This window comes from Diadema setosum, chromosome 1 (assembly GCF_964275005.1).
Source record: "Diadema setosum chromosome 1, eeDiaSeto1, whole genome shotgun sequence".
Lineage (NCBI taxonomy): Eukaryota > Metazoa > Echinodermata > Echinoidea > Diadematoida > Diadematidae > Diadema > Diadema setosum.
The window spans coordinates 7,118,835-7,138,462 of NC_092685.1; the positions used below are offsets into that span (position 1 = coordinate 7,118,835).

Below are 19,628 nucleotides of genomic sequence, written 5' to 3' on the forward strand. Positions count from 1 at the left end.
CCGAGATATCCCCCAAAAAAGTGATAATAATAAAAGGCGACAGGCTACGCCTTTTATTAGGATCTCTTTGTTTCACCTTGTTTTTGGATATCTCAGCCATGTCAAAACTGATTTTCATCAAATAAACTTTTGATACCCCTAAGAATTGCATGCTCTTTGACATCTAATAAAGTGGTTATTGAATATCTCTCAAAACGTTAAGAGCTAAATCCTCACCTGAACTGTACAGTCCCTTTTAGGATCAAAAGTGGGAAATGTTTTTTGTATCACCTAGTAGAAGGAAACCGAGTCCTGCCCTTTCAGCATTTATCATGTGAGTGTGAGTGTGTGTGTGTGTGTCCGCTGTGCATTTTTTTTTTCTCTTTGAAAAACAAAGCAGTACTTGGTACTTCTGTATCAATCCAACTGTTTTGGGTAACAAATTATGATCAAGCAATTCAGCAAGCATTTTCAAAAATAAACTAGTAAGCTAACCAACACTTTGATAAACTGTGCAAGGCAAGATCAAGCAACAGGATAGAATAAGGACCAAAAGACCACACTTAACGAAAACAACCACAAAAAATAAAATTCACACAAAATATAAATAAACTTGCTGGGATATGAGTGCATGCTAGGACGCCCATAGGGTGGGATAATAGTGTAGGACATGCACATTAAGATTACCGTTTATGTTTCTCCATATCCTACTCGACTGTTTTCTAAGACAGCATGGGTCTGCGTTCTTCACTGCTGCCTGTTGCTAGTGGGTCTTTATCCCTCACACGACGCAAAATGGATAGAAAGGATATTATCAGCCAAAAGAGGACGGAGAACCATGAGGCTCCCTAGAATGATGGGTAATGGAGCAAAACTATATGTGTGGTAAAGTTGAACACTGTCAATATTCATTTAACCTCAACAGTCCCAAAACCACATATTTGTAATTTGTTGCTGTGTCACCATTTTTTTTAATGTAATTGTTACAAATCATTGCTATTGTCTCATGAATATGTATGGTAGATTAAAAACTTATCTTTCATTTCAGCTTTTAGTTATTCATGTACAACTGTGTATGTTCCATAATTTTCAAAAATCCCTCACTTGCTACAATGTACCTTTATAAGTGAATTTTAACCTCCCAAGTCCCAGATACAACATTTCCATGGTTTGTGCTGTATCTGTTTATTGTAAATTTTAACATTCACTGTCAGTGTTTCTATGAGGAAGAGTAAAAAATTCCCCTTCATTTTAGCCATTTATTGTTCAAATTTATTTTTAGTTTCAATTCAAACTAGTTATGAATCTATTAACATTGTTATTTTTAAAGCACTATCATGATATCTCGCATATCAAAGGTAAAACATTTACTTTCTCTTTCCATACTCAGAACTGTATAAACACCAAAATTAGTAAAGTTCTCTTTACATTTATCACTCTTTAAAATAAACTTGTCATTCAATGTACATATACTGAAAAAAAGGCAAACATCTTTGTTTTATGTAGATAACAAAATCATAACTAACACTAACAACACATAAAACATTGCTACACACAGCAAGAGATATGAATGTGTAACCACATGCTACAATTCACACAATACACATTGCATATGTTGGACAAAAGAATTCTCTATAATACACATATTTCTGCAGGCTTTGTGGTGCAAGTGTGTATTGAATTTGAAGATAATGTAGAGAGAGATTGTGCACTTCATAGTCCTGAAGAATGCATCACAATTTTGAAGTAAACAACAATAACATTTCAAAGAGCATTTCAGAAACACACATGCATGACAAGATTTCCTCTTACAAAATGAAATGTACATTGTATGAGAAGAGGCTGGGACACAAAGTCTGACCTTGTTGCTATCATTGTGAAAGAATACACTCTTCCATACTGTTACATCATGAACACCACTTCACTGATTACAGAGCATTCAACACAGTGCCAACCTGGTAAGTGAAGCAAGTAATATCCTATGAGGTTTGTGGTATTTTAAGAACAATTTATGGTGGTATTTTAAGAATAATTTTTGGTTATATTTCCCCAATACATTGGTTCCTATACAACTTGTACGTGCCTCCCAAACACTATTCAAGTTAATAGTTGAAATCTCATTAGCAAACCGCAAGGACAGTTCTTTAAAAGTATCAGTCTCTTTTTCCTCTTTTCTGATATGAATAACAAGTAACTATGCCCTCACTTTTCTCTCTCTCTCTCTTCTTTGACTTAATCATGAATTCACTGAGCAAATCTTCACCGTCTGTGTTCTTATACTTCACATGCCACATGCCCATTCATTGATCACAAATGTGTTAATACTAAAGCCGCATATCACCAAACAATGTAACACATGGCTGATGTTTTTCAAAATGATCAGTCATTCATAGATTACTATATCGCAAACCCATGTTATCAGCTGTGAGTATGGTATCTGCTACATTGATTAATTACTGCTTCTGTTACTATGACTCAAAATAATACTAAGGAAACAAAGACTGTATGTTGGCACTTTTGAATGATCAAATTGTTTTGTTTTTTGTTTTTTGTCTTCTGCTGACCCAACATCAATGTACTTTGCTTGTTTGTACAATAATTGCACAATTTTGGACATCGTCTGATGGCTCAAAAACAATCATGTGTTATCATTTTTGATATAGTTTTGTGGCTCAGAGCAAAATTCACACACACACACACACACAAAAAAAAAAACCCACATACAAACACACATATTTCACACCACAAAATATTTCACATATACAGTAATTGAATTGAGAACCCTTTTTGGCATGAAGATGAAATACAGTATGCACGCTGTAATCGACACATCTTTCTGAAGAATACCAGATAATGATAGCCAGGCACCAGGAAGTACTTTGGAATTTAACTTGATTCTCGATGAAACCACAGTCATAACTTCTTTCATTTCTTTCTCAGGAAATTTTGTCAATAGCAAAAAAAAAAAAAACTTCTGCTCAAGACTGATTTGAATCTAATCCACTTTTTCAAAAGTATTGTGGCAGTGAGCCAGATATCATAACTTTGCTCATGTTTTTTTTTTTCTTCAAATTATACTGGTTACTTCCTGTTATATGACTGCAGAATAGATACTAGTCCCCCCCCCCCCCCTTTTTTTTTTTTGTTGTTGTTGTTGTCCAGAAAAAAGCTTTAAAAATGGATATGACCACAGGGATTTTCAATCAATGCCAATCCTTCAGTTATGGACAGATATTGCATGAGAGGGCTTTTTATCTGTATTTATTTATTTATTTATTTGTTTGTTTTTTTTGGTGGAGGGTCAAAAAGACCGGGAGATTTAGAAACAAAAGAGAAAGCAAAATTTATGCTGACTCATAGAGAGGAGAAGTCATAAATCTGTTTCTATCAAACAATGCACCATTTACTTTAGCACAAATATCCTACGAATAATAGATTGCAAGCACTGATATCAGTCAAAAATTTAAAACTATTATGGATCCCTTTATCACATTGCCTCACCAGTCGTTACCTTGTCATCTTGTGCAAACTATCCATTATATATATACATATGACATACATTCATACAAACATACGCCAAACTCCTTGTATCATGCACAATATCACTGCAAGTTGCTTAATACAGCTCAAACATGCATGGTGAGGAAGTGGCAGAACCCATGAATATAGATGAATATCCTGGCCAACACAGCAATATCTACAATTACACTGTCTTCTCACAGAATATCACATGTCACTCCTGCTATTTGAGAAGATGGAAAAACGCTCCAAAGGAAAAGAGGAGACATAATTATAATGACATGAAGTAGGTAATCTGTGAGATGCTAAACTTGCCTGAGCAGTAGTAAAGAATCCGAAGTATGAACTCCCACTATAGGAAGGATGTTCCTTGTACACAAGGGAAGGATCTGCACAGGGTGTTTGGATATTCCAGTTTTTTACTGAAGACCCTTTTGAGCAGCTGTACACAAATAAGGAAAAAAACAGAACAAACAAAATAAATATAATGCAAAGATTATATCAAAAATGATGGCTGACCCCTCCCCCCCCCCTACAAAACACACACACAAAAAAATCCCAACAGCTGTACACAATAACGAAGACCTTTGAAATTTGTTGACTGCTTTAGTAAACTAAAGTTTGGAACAGTATGCTACGAAAGTTCACAGCCTATAGATCTGTAAAACAGTCAACTACATGTATAAAGACTAATACTGCATCTGTTTACTATACATTTTTGTTTTGAGGTGGGTTTTTTTTCCCTACCATAAATTGACTCTTCCCCCTTGAAGTTAGGGCCACGCAATAATCACTACCGTAAAAGGGGAAGTTTCTGTGGCATGTTTTGTGCATTTTGTGCAACAAGAAACTAGTGCAAAAATTAATTCTTTTGAATATTTTTGCTTGAAATATGTAACACTATTTAATGTTTGATTCTGCAGAATTAAGAATACACAAAATTCCTCTACTCTGCTGAGCAAAAAAAAAAAAAAAATATTCTGCTTAAAGTATTTGTCCTCCCCCATTCCCTCCTGACCTTAATATGGCAAAGCTTATAACATGTCATGTACCAACACTGACACCTGAGAAGGTTCACTGAGAACACAATGCCCTAACTGCACACAGACAAGAACAGTGTACTTTAAACTCACACTTTACCTCAAATGCACATTCATGTCAATATGGCTGTGGATAATTCGAGTGCCATGTTGTCAAGTTCTGATATCATGAATATGACAGGATAATGAATTATATTGGTTATCCATGTGCACCTATCATCTGGATAGCAGTGATAAAGACAGATATATCCCAATGCAGCAGTAAAGATAGGGACATGTTTATAGTTTCTCATTTATTGACATAGAGAATACTTGTACCCTCAATATACATGTAAATAAATCGATGAAAGAGCTGACAGACCATGTCCTCACTTTCTTTTCATATATAATTGTAATCGATTTTAGAAAACATAACAACCCTTAAAATTACATAACATTCTTCTGTTAGTCGAACTGAAAAGCAGCTGTAACTCTGCTGCCTGTTTACATTTTGTTTCCAAATTGAAGTCAACACTAACATAAAGTGTAGTTCATCTTTATCAATCTCATTTTGACTCACTTGATCAAGTTCAAACAAAGTATGAATCACACAGCATGCCTTGACAAAATTTATCACACACATGGTATAAATCATTATGATGAGATGCTAGGTCCAAAGTTGGAAAGACATCAGGTTGAACAAACAAAAAGAGTAACAGATAGCTGACCTACGTGTAAAAAAGACAGAAGAAGAAGAAGAAGAAAAATAAAGGACTTACAACCATACCTACCAAGGGGCATAAGAATCAAGTAGAATTTGTGTTTGTTTGTTTGGTTTTGTGTGGGTTTTTCTTTTAACATCATTGCACTGAACACGAGAATCCACTACACAATGAAACTATCATGTTGAAATAATGAGGAATCAATTAGCAGGTTTTCACCACAAAGAGATTTCAAGGAGAATGGTCTGTGGATTGGAATACTTACTCGGAGACAGTGCCTGGACTTGAGGTCAGTCCACTGCAGAATTGCTTGAATCCAACGCTAACCACACAGGATTCCACAAAGAGGAGCAGGGCAAAAGCCACGTTGATAACAATGCTTGGTAACGTCAAGAACTTCCTGTGGTAGAGAAATGAAAATTACAGCCATGTGGTTACTGATGTCTCACTTCATTCCCTGTAAGTTTGTAAGTCGACTTGTCTGAGCTAGACCGGAAAGTGTTAAAACAATGAGCAGACAACAATGGATTCTTAAGAAATGGAGGAGCGTTTAAACACCTTGCAGATGGCGCAACAAGCTGGAAGCTCATCTAAGCCAGCTGCCTGTGACCTGCTGCAGAAGGAGTAATTTATCAGCAGACCTGCCAGTACACTACTGGATGCTTTAAGGCCAACCAAGGAGGTTCTAGAGAATGGAGTCACAACCGTCTATTTCCTTTGCTAGATGTTCGAAGCCGCCGCTCAAAAATATTTGAAGCATGTGCCAAACAGGATCTGCCACGCAGATACGAAGACCATTCACTCGTGTCTCATTGCATAATCACCAGCCACTTTCAAAGGAAGATAAGTCTTCGTGATGGTAATTACTTTTTGCTATCCCTTTTTATAAAAGTTAGGTGGTACAGACATGAGGATGCGCGAACAGAAATTGAGCAAAAAATGCTGAAATAAAGATGAAAATTATTTGACTGGGCATACCCGGGCACTAATCTGATATACATCTATCAATAAAGAATTATACTTGAAGATTATTCCGTATTAGTTTCATTTGTGGAAATTAAGCGGAAAAGTGATAAAACCAGCTTTCCATGATGGTACAGTTTTAGACATTTTCACATGATACAGCTCTGATTTACACTTTTGCACAAATTTCTGTATGGGATTGACTTTTGTTTTACATGCTTTATCATTTTTATTTCATTTGATAGATAAATAAGCACAATATGGCCAACATTATGATAACGTTCAAAATGAATCTTCAGATTGCTCAGCAAGACGGCGGCGTGGAACATTGATCATCAAAGAGCGTGTTTCTACTGAGCAACGAAAATTTGAGGTGATGCCAGCTGATGCGTGGTGATTCGTGGTGATACCAGCCGATGCGTGGTGATGCGTGGTGACACCTCAAATTTTTCTTCAGTAGAAACAGATCAGGTAGTGGCCGATGCGCGGTGATGCGTGGTGCTCCGTCGTCCACCTATTGAGGTGGTCGATGCGTGGTGATACGAGCGACGATTCTCAGTAGAAACACACCGGGTAGCGAAATTCGCTGTGTACCAGACGTCTAGAATTTCGCCCCGCGCTTTTCAATCAGTTCATCGCACACACTCCGACACTTAATATGTGTACACGGCACAGCGACCGTATTTTCGCACGCATCATGCTTTGTACCACCTCGCTTGTGTATAGGCCCTACATGTGAATTAATTCATCGTCTATTGTTCGCGTGATTAACAGCCGATTGCACTACTACTGAGTCCTATAGTGTTATACTTTGATTTTACACCACTGGCACGCTTCTTCAGCTTCGAGTCGCTGAATTTCCCGTAGCTGGCATTCGGCTACCTCTTCTCCTTCTTAAAGGAACTTTAGAAGGAACACAGCTGTGCATGCAGCGCCAACTCTATGAAGCACATTCTCTACCATCCCCTGTTCCATTTTCCTTGTTCAGCGTGTAGGCATTCTCTCATTCTCTCTTTTTCTTTCTTTCCTTCCATTCTTTTCATCTATTCTGGCAAGTGATGTTTCTTCTGTTTTGTCCCGTCCTGTCTTATATCATATTTGTGACAAGTGTTTGTAAATAAGTAATTCATAAGTTTCATGAGTGGTTCACAATATACAAGCTTTGCTTTTTAGTGGACCTCTCTATTCTTTTTTTTTTTTTCAACTGAAGCATGACTTTGTATTACTTTTTTTTTTGCCAGTATGCGCTGTTATGTTTACCGATATCATTTATCTATCGCAAAGGCAAATGTTTTTATATATTTATGATGTAATACCTGATTTATATTGTGTTATGTTTTGTTGGAAAAAAGGAGAATGAAAATAAATGAATTGAATTGAATTGAACTCAATTCATGTCTCGATGCCGATGTCTGAGTGGCTGATATGAGTAAGGCAAGAAGAAACGGGTTGTCTGTGTATGGCGCCATCTTTGTATTGTTTACCTTCCCATAAGGCAGTGCTCGCGTGACCCGATCTGTGACCTGAAAATACGTGACTTCCGGAATCACCACATTTGCACGTCACCTTTGCATCACCGAGTATTTTATTGCTCAGTAGAAACAGCTCGAGTGGTCGTAAAATATACGAGGTGCTGCGTTGGACAATTCGTGGCAATGCGAGGGACTCATGCGAGGTGCTCTCAGTAGAAACACACTCATTGGCACAAGTGCACCTGTGGAATTCTTTTGTACATCAATAGAAATCTGACAACTGTTTGAATAATTACAGCCAGTTGGAACTCCACATATAAAACCTCCTTGGGCCAACACCAGACCCACTGCCAACATTTAAAAATCAAAATTAGGGAGGTTCCAGAGAGCTATCAGATATTTTTGCTTTATACATTCATATTCATAAGCCATAATAATTCCCATATCGGGAAGACTCTCAGATTCTTTTGCACGGATATTTTGGGAAAATATATATTCTTTTTTTCAGGTAGCCTCCTGCATATTTGTTATCAGGTAGAGTACACAAGTCTGCATGTATCAGTAGGGGGTGGCACTATGCAGCTGACATGTGTGAGAGTATGGAGAGGCAATGCGTTAGAAGGAGTGCCCCTCCTTTTACTTGGAGGATGACGGGAGGATTCTCATAACTCTTACCACTTAGAGTATACAGCACAAATATGGACCAGAACACAAGCAAAGAAAAAAAAAAACTAAAAATGTCATCTTTACTATTTGCATTGAAAAGAGAAGAAACACCAAAAGAAAGCACACACACACACTTAATTAAAATGACATGTCTTCTTTCACAACTGTATAATGTACGCCTGGGGCACAAGTGTCACGCAACAGCCTCTTTACCATTTTATTTTAAAAGAAATTGACTGCACTTAGAGCAGCACTTTTTATATTAAAATACCACACCTTATCTGGGAACTGACATTTGACCAATTTTGTGAGGATGGAAAAATATGCCAGGCAAAAAGTTAAGGAAAATTTAGATTAACAGCAGTTATTTTAATTTATGATATTATAAGTGTAATAAATCAATCAATCAATCAATAAAGCATTTACTACTCCATTCAATGGTTACTAGTAATCTCAGTGTATCACTGATGTATCATACAGTGAAGCAGTGATTTGACTACACAAGTAGCAATATACACCAGATTTGATAAGCCACCTCACTGTATGCACACATACTAATCTGCCTTGAGAAGACTGTGCCGCTTGTGTAAACAGAATATGTGGGAGGTGTGACTCTGGATGTTGTTTACATACAGAAGGACATGCACATAACTTCCTGCTGTGTTCTGGTGTATGAGCTGTCTAATAGGGTTTACCACAGAGGGGCCATGTGGTAATTGTAAACATGCTTTGGGAAAAAAAAAAAACAGGAATATCCTGCTTGCATAGCAAACTGAGAGCTTGCATGATATCAAATCTAACAGTACTGAAATTAGACCATGACATTACATGTAAGATTTTGATGTACTCTAACATAGAGGTAAACACTTACACAGTTTCAAAAGGAGTAGTGGCATAATACATATCCTGAACACAGCTTCTTTCTTTTATAAAATGCAATAAGTTAGAACTACATTGTGAAGACTTTTTTTCTCCATAGTGCTACAATGTATAATAAGCTTACATGCTCCAGGAATCATTTAACAATGCAAACAATGGCAAACACAACAAACCTATTATGAATGAAACCAGTATGTGGCTGGATTCGCAATACCATTTAAATCAACTGAAGGACCCCATTATCTGTGTTCAGTGTCAGATTACCTGGGCTACAGTAGGGCTTTTTACACTTGTAAATTTTTGCTTAGCCCCGGACCAACGGTGGGGCTAAGGGGGGGGGCCTTAGCCCCACCGTTGGTACGGGACTATCCTTAGCCCACTTTCTGTTTACACTCGTTTTTGCCAAAGTGGGCTAGCCCCACCGATAGTACGGTACTATCTGGCCCTGCAAAATAGCAGGGGTTAGCACCGCAATTGCGGTGCCAAGCAAGTGAGTGTAAACAGAACGAAAAAATAATCCTGGGCTAAGCGACGGAGACGAAGTCCGACCCTCACTGACCAATCAGAAATGAGGTAATCAAGTGCTGCCGGTGCGTGCGTGTACGTGTACAGTACACAGTGTAATTATGAATATTCATGTGGTTTGGAAAGTCCGGGGCTAAGAAATACGAGTGTAAAAAGGTCAGTTTTCTCCTTAGCCCCGGACAAGAGATAGTACGGGACTAATTGGCGAGTGTAAAAAGCTGAAAAAATTGGTACGGGACTAACGATAGTCCTGGGTCAGAGAAAGTCCGGGGTTAAGAAACACAAGTGTAAAAAGCCCTAGTAAAGCCTCACTTTGTAAGCAAAATTACTCAAAACTGTAGGTCTCAGTCACCACTGGCCACTTGATATGCATAAATACAAAAATGTCTTCTGAAAAACAGGGGTGGATCCAGGAATTCTGTTAAGGAGGGGTGCCTTTACAAAATTAAAGGGGGGGGGGGGCATGCACCCCCCCCCCCCATTTTTTTCTTATCATTTCTTATGTTTTTACAAAAATTACAGGGGCGGGGCATGCATCTGGTGTGGTGTGCCCCTGCTTGGATCCACCACTGCAAAGGAAACCCTGGACTTTGGGAACATGGAACAGATATTCCAATTCTTTTGTTGTTGCTGCTGTTGTTGTAGGTAAGAATATTGATTCATGTCTCACTCTGAGGAGATCAATGACCGGCAGTTATTATCGAGACTGATTTTTTAAATACAAAAAAGGGGGATTGAAACAAACTACCCAAGAGAGGAGAATTTACACTTTGGAATGATACAGTTGCTTAGAATGAAAGTCACATAAGAGAGAAAAGAAAAGACTGGTCACTGGTGGTACTTGCCACCACAAATGCTAGATGTTGGGTGAGATTCTGCTGAAAGTTTTTAGATTTAAAACATTCAAATAAACATCAAAACAAGAGATGTAGTTGGCCATTGTACAGATCATCAGTAGAAAGGAATGAAGAATTTGCAAATTTTTCTAAATTGTTTCTTTGAAATGAAACAACATTTATAGATCTATTGAGCTATGGTGGTAGGGTACAGTTGGCATATTGGATTGATTGATGTGGTATGTCTGCTCCATTGGTATGTTGAGCCACAATGAGTTAAATTCTGTACAGGATCCCATATGAATGTTTGGAAATTATTACTATTCACAAAGAAGGAATTAATTCTATTTTTAAATTTCCTCTCTTTCAGTCTGCCCCCTCCCCAAGGTTGTTAGATCACTCTCAATAACTTTGTTAATGCAACCATTTGTGATGACATTAATATATTTTGTCATTATGCTTTGTTTATAGATGAATTGATCACAAATTTAACCACTTGCTAAACTGTCTTACAAGTCTCAATGCTTGAAATTATGGAAATACTACAATTCAATGCTATACTCACAGTCCTTCTATTTTGTTCAGTAGGATGAGGATGTAGTAGACACCAAAGGCAATGGCATAGAATGATGCCACACACTGGACTACCACCGCGAAGGAGCAGGAAGTATGACTTCCAAGCTCTGTGAAGCCCATGGCTGTTTCATTACACCATGTGATCTTGCTGTACAAAATACACTCTCCACTGAAGGCATTCTGCAGTAAGAGGAAAAAACAAGATCATGGACAAGCTGCTATCAGGATTATATTTTCAAGGTTCAAGGAAAACATCACCACCAACAATTCAACATCACATATTTCTCCTTCATTCCCGTCACTATTATATACTTTCAATTACAATTAAAAAAATAAAAAAATACCGGTAAAGTGGGATTACTTTTCAGTCATTTTCATCAAATCATCACCAATGTCAACATTACCATCATATTCTCAGACAATTGGATTAGTCATCTTTTTATACAAAATCAAAATGCAATGTAAATTTAAGTTTATCTCAAATTTGGTCATTGTTTCTATTCAGCAACAGCTGCAAACATACACTTATTTATGTTTAGATCTAGATCTAGTAGTAATTGTACCTTGTTCAAAAAAAAGCTCAAGTAGTTGTATAAAAAATATCAAATTTGCAATAGAGTAGAACTATTACCAATTTTCAAACTCAAATGGGTAGCCAGTAACATTGGGTATTGTAAGTTGTTAGAGACATTACTGAAAACTGTGGAAAGAAATAGAGACTAGATTTAGATCTAAACAGATGTTCTTACAGACGAGATTAAGATAAAGAATGATTTAATGAAAGAGTTCAATTGATATTTGAAAAAGTTACCAAATTTTAAGTAAAGTTACAACAATCTCATCATAGCAGTTTTTAGAATACATTATACAGTATATTCTAAATGCCAATGGATAGGTGAATACTAGTAGGATAGTAGATCCAATTACCGGATGCTTTTTTTTCGTGGCTTTGAATTCCATACTCAGAGGACGAAATTTCGGCTAAAAATAACATCACTTATTCACAGACTCCTGGAAATTACGAATTCAGCCAACTTATGTCAATTGTTCGCTCCAGTTTTTAGAAAATATGCTTCAAACATACCCCTCTAAAAAAAGTTGTCTTTTTGCGCGGTGCAAAATCGCATTGTATTACCGGACACGATTTTCGCAATGAAATAATCGACATCTTTCGCACCTAGTCCTTGCACCAGAATCACAATTTATCCCACAAATCACCATACACATTCTCACCGAGTGGATGACAAAGAAATAAATCGGCAAATGAGGCTCAAATTTCGTATTTTACGGTAAAATGTCCGTCTTGAACATTTCGAACAGTTCACGCAATAAAACCTTGTGAGAAATTGACAACTGGTTACACTCTACTTCTAGTTTACGTGCTTTGTCTATGGGAGCTGCACGCGCGGGTGACGAGTTGCGGGCCCTTAGCACACTTGGTAACTATTCCGCATCGTTCGCGTTTGAGGACAATACAAATTTCCTATATCGATCAGTGAACTTCTGGTCCTATTGGAATCTTCAGCATTTTTCCTGTATGTGAGTGGGATTTCATAGAATTTCAGTCGTGAAATGTGATTCAAACATGCATAAATATCAACTATGACGAGGTGCGGGTCACTCAACTATAAATTTGAGGTAAAAATTTCTTTGTGTTTTTACATTTTTATGTCGCATTTTTTGCCATTTTGGTCCACACAAAGTTCTGTGAGGCTAATCTACAAAGTCTCGCGCATACAGAATGTCATTAGTACGCAAAAATGTGCGTGTCCGGTTATACCAGTAGGCCTAATACCATGGACTGGGGTGGTATTCTGAGGTCGTAATTAAGTCTGTAACTAACTTTGTGATTAAGCCGTGAAGTTAATAGGCCCTTAATCATGGGCAAAATTGGTATTCTGAGGACGTAATTAAGGTATGATTAAGTCCCCTGTAATTATCTTAGGTCCCTCCCATCTTATTGTTATCCCATCCAATCAGACGCGTTGTTAGAAGCCAAAATGATGATTACACGCACAAATGCCCTCAATGCGCACTCCTGCTCGCCCCCTGTAATTACAACCCAAGAGCTCTGTGCGCACACTCCGGTACATGGTACACTGTATTTGATTACAATCCCTCACCTACGCACGCGAAGATCTCAACCTCTTTGCTCACATAAAATGACAGAATTCCTCGAAGATCGGCTATAGGGTTACATCCCCAGTATTCAGTCACTTAAGCTTTTTTGCAATATTTTTCAAACTAAAATAATACATACATACATCAAATCTACAGCAATGTATGTGAAATATATCAAATTTCTTTAATCTCAACTTTCATTTTGTTAAATATCTAACAGAATTGCACAAAATCCCGAAATATTTCACCTTGAAAATTCCCCAGTATACGGTCACCGGCACCAGTATTCGGTCACGCGATGTGCGCGTTCAAAGTCAATGCGTGTTCAAGGCAGCTGAAAAATGCGCGCACGCTACCTTGTTGGCGCAAAATTGCATCGGGGACGTTGCGGCGACCGTTGGTGACCGAATACTGGGGCCTCGGCACTTGCATTCAACCCTTGCACATTGGGACACTGCATCGGCACGTACGGAAATTTTGTTTTTCTTTTGCGTTTTTGAGGATACCATTACACTCCAAGCTTGCGATTAGCGAAAAATCCCGCGAGAGAACGGCGTATTTCTCGATTTTTAGCGCTTTTTCGGCGACCTGTACTCTTAAAACTGGGCCTTATCCGCGCGCGCTTTTTGAAAGTAGCGCCGATTCTGCACTTTTGACGGTAAAATTTGGGATTTTGGATGGATTTTTGGAGGGGGCCAAGGGAGTTTCCTGTTGTGAATGAGTGTGCAAGTATGTGAATTAATGTGATTTGCGTGTGTTGTGACAGTTGAACTTACTGTCTGGTGACTAGTGATAAGTGATCGAATACTGGTGTCTGACCGAATACTGGTGCCCTTACCCAGGGCTGCACACTAGCGCCGGTCCGACGGTCAAAGACCGGTAAAAGTCACTGTCGGACCGGTAACTTTTCAGGAAATCCACAAGTTACCGGTCCGACATGACCAGTAAAAAAAAAAAAAAAAAAGCATTGGTGGGGTCAGTAGAAAGAAAAAGAGCAGCCCCGATCAGGGAGAAACAGAATGCAAGATATCGCACTGTTCAGCAAGTTTTACGCAAGTTTTCGTTTATGTCTACCGGTGCACTTTGTACAGTAAACATACATTAGTTTTGAGCACTAGCAGTCGACCAGTTATTCGCCCTCGCTTGCGCATTTGGCGCTGAGCACGCACTGCCATGCAATGCAATACATGCAGAGCATGTACAGTGTAACTGCTTTTCGTTTGCTTGCGATCGGCGGTCATGCCAGACAAGAAGCATTGATAGAAGCGCACGCATTTCTGCCGGGTCATTTTACTCATGATTTTTTTAACGCAAGATCGATCCGATCGCGGCTTCGCAGCAGCGTGGCAGTTATGTTAGAACTAATTTACTTGTGTCGATTTTTAGAAAAACACATTCGATATTCAGCGATACAGTAAATGGATCTGATTGCGTTCATTTTCATTTTACACAGTCATTTCACAAATGAATATTTTCATTCGCTCCGAATGGTCTCATAATGAAGATAGGCGCAAAAAGGATCACGAAATCGGCTCTTCCGTGTACTTTTTAAGAACGCATGCACAAAATGTGAATAGCTAATACTAGGGAGGGAAAAAAAATCATGAAATCATGGCAGTCCCGCTTACATATTTGCGGTAGAAATCGTCCCAAAAAGGATCATCTATTCGACTGGCCGCGTCGTATCTTTCAAAAGCTTATGTACGAAATGCGAAGAGATTATAGAGGAGAAAAAAAATAATAAATAAAGGACACATTTTGGTGAGTGCATCATAAAAGATTACAGCCGAATAACAATTCATGAAATCAACGCAATCCCGTTGAAATTTGAGGAAATAATAGGCGCAAAAAGGATCTTGAATTCAGTCCTGCATGCCGTGTTGGTTATCAAAAACGCATGCACAAATGCGACGAGATTATCGGGAGAAAAATACAAAACACATTTTACCCTTCTGGTGCGTGCATCATAAAAAATTACATCTGAAGTAGTTCATGAAATCGCCACAATCCCGCTGATATTTGAGGTAGAAATAGGCGCAAAAAGGATCGTGAATTCGGCCGTGTCGTATACCTTTTAAGAACGCATGTACGAAATGGGAAAAGATTAGAGGGAGAAAAATAAAGGACACATTTTCACCCCTTTTGACGCTTGCATCATATAGATTACAGCCGAATAGTAATTCATGAAAATTTCGCAATCCCGTTGGAATTTGAGTAAACAATAATAGGCGCAAAAAGAATATCGAATTCGACCCTGCATGCAATGTATAATTTTGAAAACGCATGCACAAATGCGAAGAAATTATCGGGTGACAAATAAAGAACGCATTTTCAACCCTTCTGGTGAATGTATCACAAAAGATTTCAGCCGAAATAATTAATGACATATCGCAATCCCGCTGATATTTGATGTAGAAATAGGCGCTAAAAGGATCGTGAATTCGGCCGTGACGTATAGGCACGTACGCAATGCGAAGTGATTATTGGGTGAAAAATACAGGACACATTTTCAAACCCTTTTGGCCCGTGCATCATAAAGATTAGAGCCGAATAATAATTCATAAAATCATCGCAATCCCGTTGAAGTTTGAGGAAACGATAGGCGCAAAAGAATCATGATTTTTGGCCGTGTCGTGTATCTTTTAGGAACGCATTTACGAAATGCGAAGAGTTTATCGGGGAAAAATAAAGGACACATTTTCAACCCCTTTTGGCGCGTGTATCATAAAAGATTGCATTCGAAGTCATACATGAAATCATCGCAATCCCGCTGATATTTCAGGTAGAAATAGACGCAAAAAGGATCGTGAATTCGGCCGTGTCGTATACCTTCAAGAACGCATGTACGGATTGCGAAGAAATTATGGGGAGAAAAATAAAGAACGCATTTTCAACCATTCTAGCTGGTGCGTGCATCACAAAAGATTACATCTGAAGTAATTCATGAAATTGCCACAATTCGGCTGATATTTAAAGTAGAAATAGGCGATAAAAGGATCGTGAATTCAGCCGTGTCGTATACGCATGTACGAAATGCGAAGAGATTATTGGGAGAAAAATACAGGACACATTTTCAACCCCTTTTGGCCAGTGCATCATAAAGATTACAGCCGAATAATAATTCATGAAATCATCGCAATCCCGTTGAAGTTTGAGGAAACAATAGGCGCAAAAAGAATCATGATTTTTGGCCGTGTCGTATATCTTTTAATCACGCATTTACGAAATGGGAAGAGTTTATCCGGGAAAAATAAAGGACACATTTTCAACCAATTTTGGCGCGTTATCATAAAAGATTACAGCCGAAGTTATTCATAAAATCATCGCAATCCCGCTGATATTTTAGGTAGAAATAGGCGCAAAAAGGATCGTGAATTCTGCCGTGTCGTATACCTTTCAAGAACGCATGTACGGAATGGGAAGAGATTATGGGGAGAAAAATAAAGAACGCATTTTCAACCATTCTCGCCGGTGCGTGCATCACAAAAAGTTACATCCGAAGTAATTCATGAAATTGCCACAATTCCGCTGATATTTGAGGTAGAAATAGGCGCAAAAAGTATCATGAATTTGGCCATGTGGTGCATCTTTTTAAGAACGCACTTACGAAATTCGAAGAGTTCATCGGGAAAAATAAAGAACACATTTTCAACTTCTTTTGGCGCTTGCATCATAAAAGATTACAGCCGAAGTAATTTATGAAATCGTCACAATCCCGCTGATATTTGAGGTAGAAATAGGCGCAAAAAGTATCATGAATTCGGCCATGTGGTGCATTTTTTTTTTTAAGAACGCTCTTACGAAATTCGAAGAGTTTATCGGGAAAAATAAAGGACACATTTTCAGCCTCTTTTGGCGCTTGCATCTGAAAATATTACAGCCGAAGTAATTTATGAAATCGTCACAATCCCGCTAATATTTTAGGTGGAAATCGGGGCGCAAAAAGGATTGCGAATTCGGCCCTACATGTCGTGTACCTTTCAAGAACGCATGCACAATGCGAATAGATTATCGGGAGAAAAATAAAGAAAATATCACAGCTAAAATAATTCATTAAATCGTCGCAATCCAACTGACCACCAAGAGCAGGTTACGCAGCAAGTTCGTGCGCCGATGTTTAGAAAAAGTCACAAACGCATTTGATACAATCTGATTTTGTTCATTATCATTTTACACTGTAATTCACAAACAAACATTCTATTTTTTCCTATCTTTTTTTTTTAAATTTCTTGTGCAATAAATAATGCAAGTTTAAAAAAAAATATTAATCTGTAAAATGTACATGGGTAAGGGGGTACGTCCATAAAAAAACAAGAAAATAAGTTTGCAAATCATTTAATGTTTTTTTAGGTTGTCGTTGTTGACCGGTAAATTTTCTGTTCGGACCGGTAAAAAATGGTAAACCGGGGCATTTACCGGTCCGACAGAGACAGGTTGGACCGGCAGAAAAAATGGGTTAGTGTGCAGCCCTGCCTTACCCTATTTCTTTTTTTTCTCTGAATAATTCTACGGATACCATGATAACAAGATTCAACCGCTCCTCGGTTACCGAAGACGGTAAGCATCGTTGTGTCAGAGAAAACACGATGTAATGCGTGATATCGCCATTATCGGTGTAGTTTGACACTCTTTGGTATCATTAAGTTATCCATTAACTTTCATACTTAATTACACCCTCAGAATACCGATTCGTAATTAACTCTGTGATTAAGTCCTCTCAGACAGTACAGAGGTGCACGCGCATTGATACGCACAAACGCGTATCCCTGTAGTCCTTCCCGCCAAAACTCTTGAGTCTTGTTGCTATGGTAGTTAATACTGTATACCCCCTACTTAATCATGCTCTCAGAATACCAATTCGGTAATTAAGTGCTAATAAGACACTTAATTAGCTCTCAGAATACGGCCCCTGGTGTCCGGTATACGGTAACACCATGCTTGCATTTAAACATGGTGTCAAAATAATGGTGATAAATTTACTATTCTATTTCTACCTCACTGTGACTGGCACTGGGTGAAATCACATGGACTCAACTTATCTGCTTACTGTGAGTCACTAGAGAATACAATTTGGCTTTTTTTTTTAAAGCATAAAATTCAGAATCAAAATTGTGGTAGGGTTTACAGCTAGTATCGCCAATGTACTTGTTCAGCTAGCTCAGTGCATGTGCAGTGAGTGATTGCCTCTTTCAACAACACAAACTGCAGCAGACGGGACTGTGTAAGAACGGGATACCAACGACTCAAGCGTTACGCCCCCAACCAGGTCCAGCCAGGAGCCTATCATAATCTAAATTCTGCAAATTCTCCTCTCGTTAAACTTACCCGTGATATGCCGACGGTAACAGCCGCCACTAGCCCTGTTATACCTACAACAAAGTACATTATAGTTTCGATAACGGCGAGAATTCCTTGAATCGCCATTTTTATGCGTTTTGCCAGATGCTGAGTCCGTGAACAGGTGAACACCGTATTATTGATACCACACTATGTACCAGCCAGAGCTAGCTAGATAGAGGAGGGACGGAATTACCGACCGTACCGAGATCGGTCGACTACGTTCATATTGTACTTATCACTCATACCCGCGGTACGTAAAGCCGACTGCTCTCTCAGCATAAACAAAGACAACGTTTAGGGTGGGCGTAAGCTTCAAACTTGCCTGGATGGGAGGGAGATACATACTTCACATCGCGATCGGCCCGCGGAACCGGAAGAGGGGGGGGGGGGGGGGCGGGGGGGGGGGGGGGTCTACTGCCCGCCCCTCTCTCACTTTTTGGGGAAAAAAGACACACACAAGCGCCTGTGCCGAAAATTCTTTCACACCCTACAAACCCACGACTTTGGGGAAGGGGGGAGGGGGAGGGAGCATTTACCCTTGACCGTACCCATTCAACCTCTATTGACCCATAGCACCCACTCCCACCCTCCCCCCTCCGCCTTCCGCGGCCCTCTAAATGATATTAATTTTGCCATGAAACTTCAAAAACTATAATCATATTGTATACTTTTTCATATACAACCTCAGTCTCATAGTAGGTTGGTAAAATTGGTAAAATAGGAATTTTCGGCAGATTCGTGATTGCAATTTGAAATTCGGGATACTGAAAACATCGAACAAACACTGTGAACAAACTGAACAGTGAAGGCCAACGGCGTTTAGATACAAATTAAGTTGCTATGTTAATTAAGATACTAAGTATCTAAAATCTTTTGTGGAAATACTCCCTGTTACACTGTTTGTCAGTGCCACAGAGCAACATGGAAGTTCCTTCTCACTCTCTCAGTGGAAATGAATGAAGTTCCGGGTTTTGAGCCTCTCCTGAGGTTATTGTCATGCTGATCATGAAT

At 38.7% G+C, this 19,628-nt stretch overlaps 1 protein-coding gene across 1 annotated transcript in view; it reads right to left on the reverse strand.

Moving 5' to 3' along the window:
* LOC140226362 (transmembrane protein 179-like) overlaps window positions 1–18,728 on the reverse strand; it is a 43,099-nt gene extending 24,371 nt beyond the window's left edge. The window contains exons 1-4 of the mRNA XM_072306848.1: window positions 18,603–18,728; window positions 11,146–11,336; window positions 5,505–5,639; window positions 3,814–3,940 (exon numbers count right to left, since the gene is read on the reverse strand). Of these exons, the coding sequence (XP_072162949.1) occupies window positions 3,814–3,940; window positions 5,505–5,639; window positions 11,146–11,336; window positions 18,603–18,701 (552 nt within the window). The 5' untranslated portion in view covers window positions 18,702–18,728. The remainder of the gene's footprint in view (window positions 1–3,813; window positions 3,941–5,504; window positions 5,640–11,145; window positions 11,337–18,602) is intronic.
* Between the last annotated feature and the right edge of the window lie 900 nt (window positions 18,729–19,628).